The sequence below is a fragment of the Ahaetulla prasina genome, chromosome 3 (assembly GCF_028640845.1).
Source record: "Ahaetulla prasina isolate Xishuangbanna chromosome 3, ASM2864084v1, whole genome shotgun sequence".
Taxonomy (NCBI): Eukaryota; Metazoa; Chordata; class Lepidosauria; order Squamata; family Colubridae; genus Ahaetulla; species Ahaetulla prasina.
The window spans coordinates 35,260,222-35,274,475 of NC_080541.1; the positions used below are offsets into that span (position 1 = coordinate 35,260,222).

General features: G+C 37.5%; 1 protein-coding gene across 1 annotated transcript in view; it reads right to left on the bottom strand.

Moving 5' to 3' along the window:
* SLC26A7 (solute carrier family 26 member 7) overlaps nucleotides 1–14,254 on the bottom strand; it is an 85,183-nt gene that overhangs the window by 39,025 nt on the left and 31,904 nt on the right. The window contains exons 6-12 of the mRNA XM_058177589.1: nucleotides 11,817–11,899; nucleotides 9,204–9,351; nucleotides 8,941–9,054; nucleotides 7,414–7,491; nucleotides 4,139–4,234; nucleotides 1,984–2,090; nucleotides 600–666 (exon numbers count right to left, since the gene is read on the bottom strand). Coding sequence (XP_058033572.1) covers nucleotides 600–666; nucleotides 1,984–2,090; nucleotides 4,139–4,234; nucleotides 7,414–7,491; nucleotides 8,941–9,054; nucleotides 9,204–9,351; nucleotides 11,817–11,899 — 693 coding nt within the window. The remainder of the gene's footprint in view (nucleotides 1–599; nucleotides 667–1,983; nucleotides 2,091–4,138; nucleotides 4,235–7,413; nucleotides 7,492–8,940; nucleotides 9,055–9,203; nucleotides 9,352–11,816; nucleotides 11,900–14,254) is intronic.

Below are 14,254 nucleotides of genomic sequence, written 5' to 3' on the forward strand. Positions count from 1 at the left end.
ATACTCTCAGAATTTGTGCTTGCAATCCTACATTTTGTAGAGCTGCTTCAATTTCATATTTAGATTGCTGTTTTCTTGGAAATTACTACTAATCATAAAGTTCAATAAACTATACTATACTATACAAAATAAAATATTATCATCCAAACCCAAAGAAAATCAAGCAGAGATATCAATTCACAACAAGTTGACAGCCACAAGACTTCTCTCCAATAATTTGTCATACTTTAAGTTAAGGGAATGCTATGGATATGCCTTGAATTGCCATGAAATAGGATTATTACTATCGTCCCTGTCCTAATGTTTCCTCTATTTGTATTTATTTTATGTATTCAATTCATGCTTATACTTATATATATTACCTAATACATTCTTGACAAATAAAATAAAATGAATAAATAAACAGGTGAGATGAATAAAGACATATTTCTCTCATGACTTTGGAGTACATATGAGCAAAGCCTGAACACACAGTCCTCACATATTTGGCCATCTGGAAATAGAACTGAAACCTTTACATTTCTATGTACAGCAACTTCAGAGAGGAGGAACAAATAAATTTTTCCAAAGATAGAAAAGAACAAGAAAATTAAGCTTACAATGTCTACTTCTGTTTTGAATCTGCATTCTGTTTCATTCATGTGCTTCAAGCTCAGTGTTGTTGCTCTATGACAAATATATAGAAGAATGTGTAACAAATACATAAAACAGAAAATCTTTTAAAAATCAAGTGTTTTTCTTGTGGTCCTATTCCAAGTGTTCCAGATGCTGTAAATTACTTCCTAGCGTAAGGTGCTTGCATGTTTAAACCACTGGATTCATATTATATTCTAAGAATGCTTAATATTTAAGCTGATCATAGAAGTAGTATATTTATCTAAGTCAGGGTTGTCCAAACTTGGCAACTTTAAGACTTGTGAATTTCAACTTCCAGAATTCCTCAGACAGCTTCAACTCTGGGGCTGAAGTCCACAAGTCTTAAAGTTGCCAAGTTTGGACACCCCTGATCTAAGTTATCTTGCTGGTCATGAAAAATAAGCATTCTCCCGGTAGATTTTACGTAACTTTTTTATAGTTCCATGACAATTGCTAGGGTATTAGCAATAGCAATAGCACTTAGACTTAGGTACCACACCATAGTGCTTTACAGCCCTCTGAGCGGTTTACAGAGTCAGCATATTGCCCCCAACATCATGGGTCCTCATTTTATCGACCATGGAAGGATGGAAGGCTGAGTCAACCTTGAGCCAGTCAAGATCGAACTCCAGGCTGGTTTCACTCACCCCAAAACAAGTATAAGTAGTCCTTGACTTATGATCCCAATTGGAACCAGAATTTTGGTGCTAATTGATGCAGTCATTAAGTGAGTCATCATGTGACCAGACTCAATTTTACAACCCTTTTTATTGCAGTCCTTAAGCAAATTATGTGGCTGTTAAGTGAATCACATGGTCATTAAGTGAATCTGGCTTACCCAATTGACTTTGGTTGTTGGAAGCTAGCCGGTAAGGTTGCTAATTGTGATCATTTGACTTCAAGACATGGCAACTGTTTGAACAGTCATAAGTTAAGGACTATCTGTAATTTCTAATTTCTTTTACAGAGGAGATAGGAGAAAGAGGCACAGGAATTTGAACACTTAAAGCAGTATACATAGAACTGGCATTTAATATATAGCAGCCACTGGAATTCTTCTGAAAATACCCTCTTGACTTTGGTACTATAAATCAGAAGTTCTTGTGTCCTTATGGGTCTATTTATCTGTTCTAATCAAGCCTGTCAAGAATAAATCTGACTGAAATAGCAGAATAATTATACTTCTGACTCATTAAAACTTCCAAGATTATTTGTAGGAGGTTAAAAAAAAATCTGAACAGTTATACACAACAAAAGCAATTTGTGGTACATTTGTCATGAGCAGAAGAGAATCATTTAGCATTTCCAGAAATAATTTGCTTCTAAAAACATTTTAAAAGGCCTGACCTTGAAAAACGGAAAACCACTATAAGTATTGTGCAGACGACGCCATACAGTAACCCTACATTAGCAGCAAAGCAAACTGTAAACACGTAAGTGCTGACCCATATGCTCTGAAAGATACAAAAGATGGAAACATATTTCATAATTAGATACACAAAATTCTTTGTACTAGTGGTTTTATTACATAATTAACATTTTCATTGCTTTAATTAGAAACAAACAAATGTAAAATATGAAAAGCTATTTTACAAGATATATATTTTACATTTAAATAATTTAACAACCACATACCTCAGAAGATATTGGCCGTCTAAACTGGTAATTCTGCTCTTTAGAAGGCCAGATCCTGAAGATGAAACTCAAATACTTTGGCCACCTAATGAGAAGGAAGGACTCACTGGAGAAGAGCCTAATGCTGGGAACGATTGAGGGCAAAAGAACAAGTGGACGACAGAGAATGAGGTTGCTGGATGGAGTCACTGAAGCAGTAGGCTTAAATGGACTCCAGAGGATGGTAGAGGATAGGAAGGCCTGGAGGAACATTGTCCATGGGGTTGCAATGAGTTGGACACGACTTCGCAACTAAAAACAACAAAAACTAGTAATTGAAGAATATTTCATTCTCCAGAACAGGGGTGTCAAACTCGATTTCATTGAGGGCTGCCTCAGGGTTGTGTTTGACCTTGGAGGACTGGGGAGAGTGTGGCCAAGATGGGCATGGCCAGCTCAACATCACTCATGTCAGGGGCGCCTATGGTGGCTCGAGTGCTCTGCCAGGAAAAAGCGGGCTCCTGAGCTCCGTTTTCGGCTGCGACAGCTTCCTGCAACCCTCTGCCAGTGAAAACGGAGCTGAGCTCCATTTTAGCTGGCAGAGGCATCATGGGCCAATGCTTCGCTGTCTCCAGGGTGGCCCCACAGGCCATATCTAAGCACCCTGCAGGCTGGATCTGGCCCACGGGCCTTGAGTTTGATACCCCTGCTCTAGAACATTGAGCATCTGCTAAAGCAGGGGTATCCAACCTTGGCAACTTTAAGACTTGTAAAGTCTTAAAGTTGAAGTCTGGGAGTTGAAGTCCACAAGTCTTAAAGTTGCCAAGGTTGGGGACCCCGTGCTAAAGCATATATGAAATTAAGGCTGTGCAAAGCATTCATAAGGAGTGCTTTGCAAACCAAGTTAATGAAGCCCTGCAGCCCTCCTTCTCAATTGCATCCTCTGAAAATTAGAAAAGCAGATGTAGATCCATGTAGATGTAGAAACAGCCAGGGAAAGCATGATTTTATATATTTCAGAATATATTTATATGTACGCCTCTTTGGCTTTCTTAGATCATGTCTTTATAAGGTTAATTGCTTGTGCTCAAAGGCTATAGCATTCTGACGTCCTTTTGATTTCTTATGAAGCAAAAATATTGGAAAATAATAGCATGGAAAAGAAGGAAAAATCACGAATGCAAAATTAAAAGTGTCTTTTAACAAATCTGAAGTTAAACCATATTTATTTGTTTATTTGCTTGGAAATTTTCATACATTTCTTATTTTAATGTTGTTGTATTTCAAAATCCTTGCTTTTCATTTCAAAGCATAATTGTAGAAATTTTGCTGTAAAGTCAGAGGGAAACATTATATTCTAATTAAAAAAAACAGCTATTTGTTTTTATAAACAAAACAGAAGCTGGAATAGTCAGGAATTATGACAAAGATGCACTTCATCCCTAGCATATGGAATTTTAAGGAAATCAAAATGATGGGAAATTATCCTCTGGTGACTAATTGACATTTGAATGACAGTCTGATTATTTTCAATCTCTTCTATTGTGGATAAATTCCTATATAAATCATATCACAATGCATAGTCCTTAGAGCAAATTTGCCAAATTGAAATTATAATCACATCTGGAGTGAAGTCATTTCTTTACAAAAGCACTGAAGCATAGAACTTTTTCAAGGAAAAAAAGGAAAGAAAAGTCCAGTTGCCTTTTGAAAAACCACCTATGGGACACAAAAGGGAGGATTTATTTATTAAATTTATTTATTAAATGAAAGCCTTCCATCTCAGTGTCAAGTAACTTGGGGCATCTACCAGGATAAGGAGTTGAAACTTTTAAGATTACTGCATATATCCTGAAAAAACTGTGCAGTAAAGTTCAACTTTACTTACCCATTCAGTTTTATCCACACTCCAGTATTTTTTTAAATCTCGGAACTGCATCAGCATTCCCTTCAGGCCCACCACAATGATACTTGCTAGCACACCCTGGGATGACAGAGACATTCATTACAAGACAAAGTTCATTATTCTGGAGAGGGAATTATTTTGGCAAAACGACTGGCAACTCACGAGGCAGGGGCAGATATTGTTCATATATATTCATTCCCTTTCCCAAACATACGTAATGCAAAATTAAAAATTAACCAAATAACTAAATATGTTTAAAGATAAAGGTAAAGGTTCCCCTCGCACATATGTGCTAATCGTTCCCGACGCTAGGGGGTGGTGATCATCTCCATTTCAAAGCCAAAGAGCCAGCACTGTCTGAAGACGTCTCTGTGGTCATGTGGCCGGCATGACTAAATGCCAAAGGCCTCCTTATTTTTCTATTTGCATTTTTTAACGTGCTTTCAAACTGCTAGGTTGGCAGAAGCTGGGACAAGTAACGGGAGCTCACCCCGTTACGCAGCACTAGGGATTTGAACCACTGAACTGCCGACCTTTCGATCGACAAGCTCAGCGTCTTAGGCACTGAGCCACCGTGTCCCAAATATACATAATGCAAAATTAAAAATCAACCAAATAACTAAATGTTTAGCTGAATGCAATTGTTACGCTTGTATCTTCCATGTGTCCAGTGATGGGATTCAAATGATTTAGCAACCGGTTCTCTACCCTAATGACCAGCTGTGTAGGCATGGCTCAGTGGTCATGTGACCATGTGGGTGTGGTCAACTCAACATCATTCACATCGATGGGCGCTTCACCTTAGCTGTTACAATGTAATAAGGGTTAACCAGAGAGGCAGTTTCTCTAAGAAGGGCAGTAAAGATTAGGCTAGAAACAGTACCATCAAGTTTCCTTCCTGCCTTCCTTACAGGATTAGCCCTGTAAAGTGGAAAAAAACAAAATAAGATTTCTTCCAACAACCTGTTCTCTGAACTGCTTAGAAAGTTAACAACCGGTTCTCCTGAATAGGTGCGAACTGGCTGAATCCCACCACTGCATGTATCGCTGTTTTTCTTTAGGAAAAAAAAAGACTTTCATCAGAAAGGGATTGATCTGATATTCAGCTTCATCTATTTTCCATATTTCTTTAGGATTCTTTTGGTTTTGTACTATTATGGGCATACAGTATCTGAACTACAGCTTTTCTTTTCTCTGTCTGGACTTTCAGGACTAAGGTAGAAATACAAAAAGCTTAATACTGCTAATACATAGAAAAAACAGGTAAGATAGACATTCCCTGGATGCCTGCATGCCAATTTCCAACAAGCAACAATTTCCACAGTGCAGTGTGGAATGTCTGGACTCAATCACTTTAAGAAAATTGAGATTATGGTTCAATGTGATAGGTGAACCCAGTCTAGCTTTTACAACTAAAATTTGATCAATGTTTGTTTTTATCCAATTTGTGTCTGCTGCCCAGAGCTACTTTTGGTGAGATCAGCAGCAAGATAAATTGGATTAATAAATCAAGTAAATTTTTATAAGCTTCCTTTCTTCAGTGGTGGCCAACCAAAAGCAATTCATGATTAAGATGATGACTGCTGCAATCATATCTTCCACCTGTGCATGGCAGCCTTCTTGGAGTTTATGATTTTTCTTGAATGAATCTGCAATCCGTGTGCATTTATATATGTAAAAATAAGCTCCACCGAAAGCAGAGGGATTTCCTTCTGCATATTATAGAAAGTAAAAAATCCTTTGAATCAGTGCTGGCTCTCGTAGTCTATATTCAGTGCACCTTGATTTCTGGCAACAGTATTTATTTTTTTCCTTACAATGATGTCCCATCTTTACACCAGAAACTTAAAACAACATGTGACAAACGGCCATCAGGGGTGAAATGCTACCAGTTTGGGGTGGTTCTCCCGAACCAGTAGTGAAAATGCTACTGATTCGCCCGAAACAGTAGAAAAAAATGCTTTAAAAAGTTTTTTTTTAAAAGTTCTGACGATCGCAGCGGCACAGCTGATTGTCTGAACTTTTTTTTTTGTTACTTTTTAAAGCATTTTTTACTACCTATTTTCCCAACTGGTATTTTTGTGTAAAGTGTGATAGTTTGTTTTTGAGCTCTCCGTGAGGTTCCTGCTTGTCGCAGGGGCCATTTTGTGTGAAGTCCAGCTTTTGTGTTATTTTTGTGTAAAGTGCGATAGTTGGTTTTCCCAGTCACATGACCATCAAGTCATGACCACAGAACCAATAGGGAAAATTTTTGAATTTCACCACTGGGCCATAAGGACGTGGTGAACCACTACTTTATTCTGAGATTATTGTTTTTAAAAACTTTCCAATCTAGCCTATAGCTGGGGAATTTTTCATAGTCTCTCGTCAAAGTTCTAAGCAGATCCAACCTAAACCAGCCAAATAGCTGAAGCAAATTACCCTACGATTGCTTTTCTTTTTCCTGTTCACCTAAGTCCTTTTGCAAGCACTTTTGTTATACAAAAAGTGTTTTCTTTCTTAAGCAAAAAAAAAAAAAAAGGGGTGGCAGTGCTTCATGGTTTATATACTGGAAGAATAAATTGTGTTCTTGTGCTGGGGCCAAAAACTCCAGCTCAGTCTTACAGCCTACTTTAATCTTATATAGTAGGCATTTCTTATCCAAGCAAAATAAAGAGTACTTTTTCACATATTTTTTGTTCTTGGCATGCAGCAATGGAATGTCCTTTAATGGAATCCTAAAGAAAGTGGAATGATCATTTTCAGAAATAATAATTTCAGCTAAATAGCTATGCAATTCAAATAATAATAAAGAACTGTAATAATAAAAATAGAATAGTAATTAAATAAAAAAGTAAAGGTAAAGGTTCCCCTCGCACATACGTGCTAGTCATTGCCGACTCTAGGGGGCGGTGCTCATCTCCGTTTCAAAGCCGAAGAGCCAGCGCTGTCCGAAGAAGTCTCCATGGTCATGTGGCCAGCATGACTCAACGCCAAAGGTGCACGGAACACTGTTACCTTCCCACCAAAGGTGGTCCCTATTTTTTCTACTTGCATTTTTACGTGCTTTCGAAACTGCTAGGTTGGCAGAAGCTGGGAGAAGTAACGGGAGCTCACCCCATTACACGGCAGCACTAGGGATTCGAACCACTGAGTTGCCGACCTTTTGATCGACAAGCTCAACGTCCTAACCCCTGAGCCACCGCGTCAAATTAAATTAAATTAAATAAGCACACATTAATAGTCAAAAGAAAAAATAATTAAAAAAAGAATTGTACCATGGGTAGCCAGTATAACATTGGTCCTATTGTATAGATAACCACAAGCACCAATATACAAGATATCAGACAAGCCACCTAAAAAGAGATGGAAAGAAAAATAGATCATATTATTCAGATTCTAAAACTCCTATAAATAAAAGTCCTTGGTTTTCTCAAAGTTGCTGAGCATAACAAACCACTGCAGATGTACAAAAATTAAGAGAGTTGAGAAAGGGACTTTTGGCTCTCTTGTGATCTGTAGTTGGAAACATTTGAGAATAAATTAATATTTCTTTTGTTATAGGGTATCCCTACATTACTCAAGAAGAAAATGCATGTATCAAATAACAGTATATACAACATAAACTCCAAAGTGGCACATGTTATTTCAGATACACTATTAAAGAACAGCTTTAAAGAAGAAAACTCAAATATATAAAGTTGTGGTTGTTTAAAAAAATGTGTTCGCTGTCTACTTTTATCTCTATAAATGTTGAAATCCACAGATATTGGTATATGCCCTCATTTCATTTAAATCATGTAGGGTGGATTTACATTTGTACAGATGCACATGTAACAAAACCATCTCTTGGAAGCTACCATGGCTTTTGACTGTGGTGGGAAATCTGGGAAATATTGTTCTAATATATCTATTTGGAAGTCTTCAGATGGAGAACTTGCCTCTAGTTACCCCAGCAAACTAATGCCAGAGCTATGCAATGTTTCTATATGTTAGTGAATTAAATCTTTACTTCCAAAAAAAATTGTGCTTCAGATTTGATTTGTATGAGCATAATTTACATTTTCTTAAAGAAGTTTCCCTTTTCCTTTCTTTTTCTCTGTCTAAGAACAGAATAGAATTCTTTATTTGGCCAAGTGTGATGGGACACACAAGGAATTTGTCTCCAGTGCATCATAAGCTGTCAATGTACATACAAGCCACAAGTGATAAATCATGATCAAGCTGTATATCAAGCAGTGGAGTGTGGTATTATCTAGTTTGATAGTGAAATGCTTGCAAGAAGATCAGAGAGAAACCAAGGACCCTGCAGACTATAGAGTACTTTGAAGTGACCAACTCACTCTTCATTTTAAGTAAACTTTGTTTTGCTTTCAAGAATTTTACATTGGATGATACATTATGGAAGATACATGACTCATCAAAACAAATAGCTCTTGTCATTTTTTTCCTTTCTCTTTTCTCTTTTCTTCTATATTAAAAAAGGGACTATGTGATTATTTTTGTGTCAAAAGTTTCTCCAACATATGGAGCATCATTGTGGCAAAGAAGTATGAAAAGGAAAGGAACTGCTTCTTTTCTACAGCAACACTTCCATTCCATAAATGTGATTCTGCTCTAAATGCCAAATGAATAAATACTATAAATTTTAAAGCTTCTTCCCCATGCTGATCTGGTTCTTAATCACACTAAGATTTGCAGGATTTTTAAAGATGATGTATTAAAAGCTAATACTTCTCTCTGAGTTGAATAGTCATTCTATATAGGCCATTGTCTCCACCCACCCATCCTGGCAGTAGGAATACCTGTGTTTTTGCTCCAGTGTTGTACAGAAGTACGGTTCGTCCCATGGCTGCTGCACTTGGTATGCAAAAGAAAAATGAAGGGATCACATTGCTGAGGCCATGAGCCAAGAACTCCTGAAAAAGTTTATTTAAAAAAATAAGGAAGGGGCTAGATCAAAGTCCCATAGAATCAAATACCCTCAACTGAAGTCAACCTGCCTTCCCATCTCTTATACCATCGTCCTCAAATAAATGCATCCTGAAGGCAAATTATTCTTTTTTACCTGATTATCATCCACAGAGTAATGAAATCTTTGAGCAGAGTCATGGGCCAGAGCTAGAGATGCCACATAACCAACTAATGCAACTCCAAAAGCCTCGGTCACTATTTCAGGGAGGATCTTCAAAGGTGGAGACCTTGGAGCTGGAATACTGCAAAAGTAAGGACGCTTTTAGGTGGCAGAAAATGTCACACTGAAGAATGTGGCAAAGCTATTGTGGATATTAAGTGAATATCCCAGAGAAACCAGCTATACTGTACGTTATTTTACTATTACAAATACCATTAGAACCTGCAAAGGGCCATGCATTATAGGTAATGCATTTTTTGTTGTTATTCTACTCAATTGTGTCCAATTCTTAAAACTAATTGAATCTATTTATCAATTATGTGCTCAGTTCTGTGCTCTTAAAAACTGTTAAACTGTTAGCATAAGGCTAAGAGCATGATCTGGATTATACAGTTTAAATTTGAACTCAGTCATCAGTTCGATTTCTTGATAACTGTACGCAAGTCTCAACCTCAAATGCCACACTTTTTGTAATAATTTAACTGGCCTACTGTGCATCATGCTGGCTTATTGACTGATTTGTTTTGCTCTGTTTCATCGGTGTCTCCATAGAGATTCTGTGTGAAGGAAGTATTCCATTAGTACAGATAAACCTCAATTTACAACAGTTCTTTTAGTGACCATTCGAAATTACAATGGCACTGAAAAAAGTGACTTAGGACCGTTTTTCACATTTATGACCATTGCAGCATCCCCATGGTTACATGATCAACATTCGGGTCTTTCGGGACCACCTTCTGTTACCACATGCCTCCCACCGACCGGTACGCTCCCATAGAGAGGGTCTCCTCAGGGTGCCATCAGCCAAACAGTGTCGGCTGGCGACCCCCAGGGGGAGACCCTTCTCAGTGGGGGCACCTACCCTCTGGAACGAGCTTCCCCCAGGACTTCAACAACTTCCTGACCTCCGGACTTTTCGCCGAAGACGTATCTATTCTTCCGAGCAGGACTGGCTTAATAGGGGTTTTTAATTCGTTTTTAAATGGGGTTTATTTTATTTTATATTATGTATTTTATATTTAAATTTAGGCCATATGGAATAAGTTTTTAAAATAGTTTTTATTGTAATATATTGTATTGTTTTATTTGGCTGTTCACCGCCCTGAGTCCTTCGGGAGAAGGGCAGTATAAAAATTAAAATATTATTATTATTATTATTATTATTATTATTATTATTATTATTATTATTATTATTATTATTATTATTATTATTAACATTCAGACACTTGGCAACTGACTCACCTTTATGATGGCTGCAGTGTCTCGGGGTCATGTGATCACCTTTTGCAAATCTTTTGACTAGCAAAGTCAATGGGGAAACCAGATTCCATTAACAATCATGTTACTAACTTAACAACTGCATTCGATTCAATTAAACAATTGTGGCAAGAAAGATCATAAAATGGGGCAAAGCTCGCTTAACAAATGTCTCACTTTGCAACATAAATTTTGGGCTCAATTGTTTTACAGCCTTTATTTGACACTGTTGTTAAGTGAACCACTGCAGTTGTTAAGTTAGTAACACAGCTGTTAAGTGAATCTTGCTTCCCCATTGACTTTGCTAGTCAGAAGGTCGCAAAAGGCGATCACGTGGTTGTACGTTGAAAAACAGTCATAAGTCACGTTTTTCAGAGCCTTTGTAACTTCAAACAGTCACTAAGTGATTGTAACTGGAGGACAACCTGTACATACAGACAGTATATGTGATTTGAGATAAAGTAGCCAAGCAAGCCATGCAAAGGACACAAGGTTTTTAAGGAGCCAACACTTCAACTCCTCTCTTTCAAATGCTGAGCACTTTTCATAAAAATTGTATTCTTATCTTATTCATCGTCAAATATTTTTTTAAATTTAAAGTGTCTTTTAACAAAATTTAAATGTGGGTGCTAGGAAAACAAAACATTCTGATAAATGCAATCCCTTGTCCAGTCATGTTTTTCTCCTTTCAAAAAACATTCCTGCTCCAACAAGGCGCAATGAAAGGAAATATATTTATAGCAACTGCTGAGCTTATTTCAATGGATTTCAGGTACTGGGTATGTGCGGGGGCAGAGAACATTGCATAGCCTTCAAATTTCCCAACACTGAAATAAATTACTGTGAAAGTAGCAGAGAGGCACAAGAGATAGATTCCCCATCCAAGATTAAGCCCTATCTGTGACCCAAGAGAGAATAGTCTATAAGTGAAAAACAAAGGATAGATTATTTTATTATTGAATGTATAAATTTAAAAGCATTTGATTTATCCCTTTGAAAACTCTCTGTATGAATTACAGAAAGTGCACCCAAAAAAATGCAGAAAACATTTACCAATAGTGATATGTTATTAAAAACAAAATTATTAGGTACCAAAATTATCTGATTTCATTTCTTCTCCTGAGATGTTATCCTTTGTAGTAATGCAAACTGTGTACTTTTATTTTCAACTGTTTTGTTGCTTACTTCACATTAAGAACTGAAACCCACTATATAAAATCTGGGTAAGAAATTACTATATTTCCATATGTGTATATAAACACAAAAACATATTTATAGAAGACTCATTACCCTTTTGGAATATGTCCCACAACTTCCAGGCCAAAACTGTGTTCCATGTCAGCAGAATAGCAGATGAAAGAGGTAGCAATTACCTATTGTGAAACAACAATAGAGATTAAGTGATTTGAAACAAGGTTATATTTTTTTTAAAAGTACAAGAAGTAGCGTAACTGTTTTTCTACTTTCTTAGACATATGGATTAAGACCAGCTATACAGCCAACTATGAGATGGGATCATTTGTTGAATACGATAATTATCGACTCAGTTTATGTGTTCAGGGGAGACATAAAGGAATGTTCTTTGATCCAAAGGCCATATTGTTTCTTGGAAAACACAATGGGAGCTTGTAGCCATTCAGCGACATGTCTTAATATATTTTAGAATTCCAGATGTGTTCCCTCCAGTTCCCAGTTGCAGGATCTGGGTATGTCTAGTTTAATGAAAAGAAGGATTACGGAAGACATGATAGCAGTGTTCCAATATCTCAGGGGTTGCCACAAAGAAGAGGGAGTCGGGCTGTTCTCCAAAGCACCTGAGGGTAGAACAAGAAGCAATGGGTGAAAAACTAATCAAGGAGAAAAGCAACTTGGAGCTAAGGAGAAATTTCCTGACAGTTAGAACAATTAATCAGTGGAACAATTTGCCTCCGGAAGTTGTGAATGCTCCAACACTGGAAATGTTTAAAATGATGTTGGATAACCGTTTGTCTGAAGTGGTGTAGGGTTTCCTGCTTAAGCAGGGGGTTGGACTAGAAGACCTCCAAGGTCCCTTCCAACTCTGTTATTCTATTCTATTCTATTCTATTCTATTATGAGACCCCAGCTTAGTTGAAAATTACAGACCTATCTCTCTATGCTGTGTCACCTGTAAAATTATGGAATCTATCATCAACCAATCCATTACCCTCCACCTAGAAACAAACAACCTACTCTCTAATAAACAATTTGGTTTCAGAAAAAAATTATCCTGTAATTTACAACTTCTACACTGCAAAAACTTGGGCGTCCTCTTGGATAGACAGCTGTCCTTTGATGAACATCTGGCGGCTGTCTCCAGGAGGGCCTTTTACCAAGTTTGCTTGGTCCGCCAGTTGCGTCCCTTCCTTGACCGGGATGCCTTATGCACAGTCACTCACGCTCTGGTTACGTCTCGGTTGGATTATTGCAATGCTCTCTACATGGGGCTGCTCTTGAGGTGCACCCGGAGGCTACAGTTAGTCCAGAACGCGGCTGCGCGAGTAGTAACGGGAGCCGCTCGTGGCTCCCATGTAACATCACTGCTCCGCAGTCTGCACTGGCTTCCTGTGGTCTTTTGGGTGCGCTTCAAGATTTTGGTTACCACCTTTAAAGCGCTCCATGGCTTAGGACCCGGGTACTTACGAGACCGCCTGCTATTACCTTATGCCTCCCACCGACCGGTACGCTCTCACAGAGAAGGTCTCCTCAGGGTGCCGTCCGCCAAACAATGTCGGCTGGCGGCCCCCATGAGTAGGGCCTTCTCTGTTGGAGCAGCGACGCTCTGGAATGAACTTCCCCCTGGCCTACGCCAAGTGCCTGATCTTCGGACCTTTCGCCGTGAGCTAAAAACATACTTATTTATTCAAGCTGGACTGGCATAATGGTTTTTTAACATTTTAAATTGGGTTTTATTGTTGTGGGGTTTTAAATTTTTTAAATTTGAAATTTAAATTTTTATACATTGGCCTTTTTGTAATATGCTTTATTTTAAATTTTGATTTTAATTGTATATATATTGTGTCTTATTTAGGCTGTACACCGCCCTGAGTCCTTCGGGAGAAGGGCGGTATAAAAATTTGATAAATAAATAAATAAATAAATAAATATTTATTTATTAATAAATAAATAAAAATAAATAAATAAATAAATAAATAAATAAATAAATAAATAAATAAATAAATAAATAAATAAATAAATAAATAAATCCTGTTCCTGTCAATAGCGGCGTTCCCCAAGGCAGTGTTCTTGGACCAACACTCTTTATATTATACATTAATGATCTCTGTGACCATATGAAAAGTAATTGTGTTCTCTTCGCTAACGATGTCAAAATATTTAATACTATTATCAATACAGCTACCCTTCAAAAAGATCTTGACTTTGTGTCAGAATGGTCAAAAACTTGGCAACTCCAAATCTCAACCAGCAAATGCTCTATCTTACACATTGGAAAAAAGAATCTAAACACTAAATACAAACTCGATGGACATTACCTTACAGATGACCCCCACCCTGTTAAAGACCTTGGAGTTTTCATATCCAATTATCTAAGTGCCAAAGCCCACTACAACTACATCGCAAAAAAGGCTTTAAGAGTTGTAAACCTAATCTAACGTAGCTTCTTCTCCAGAAACACTACACTGCTATCCAGAGCTTATAAAACATTTGCTAGACCAATTCTTGAATAAAGCTCGCCTGTCTGAACGTGT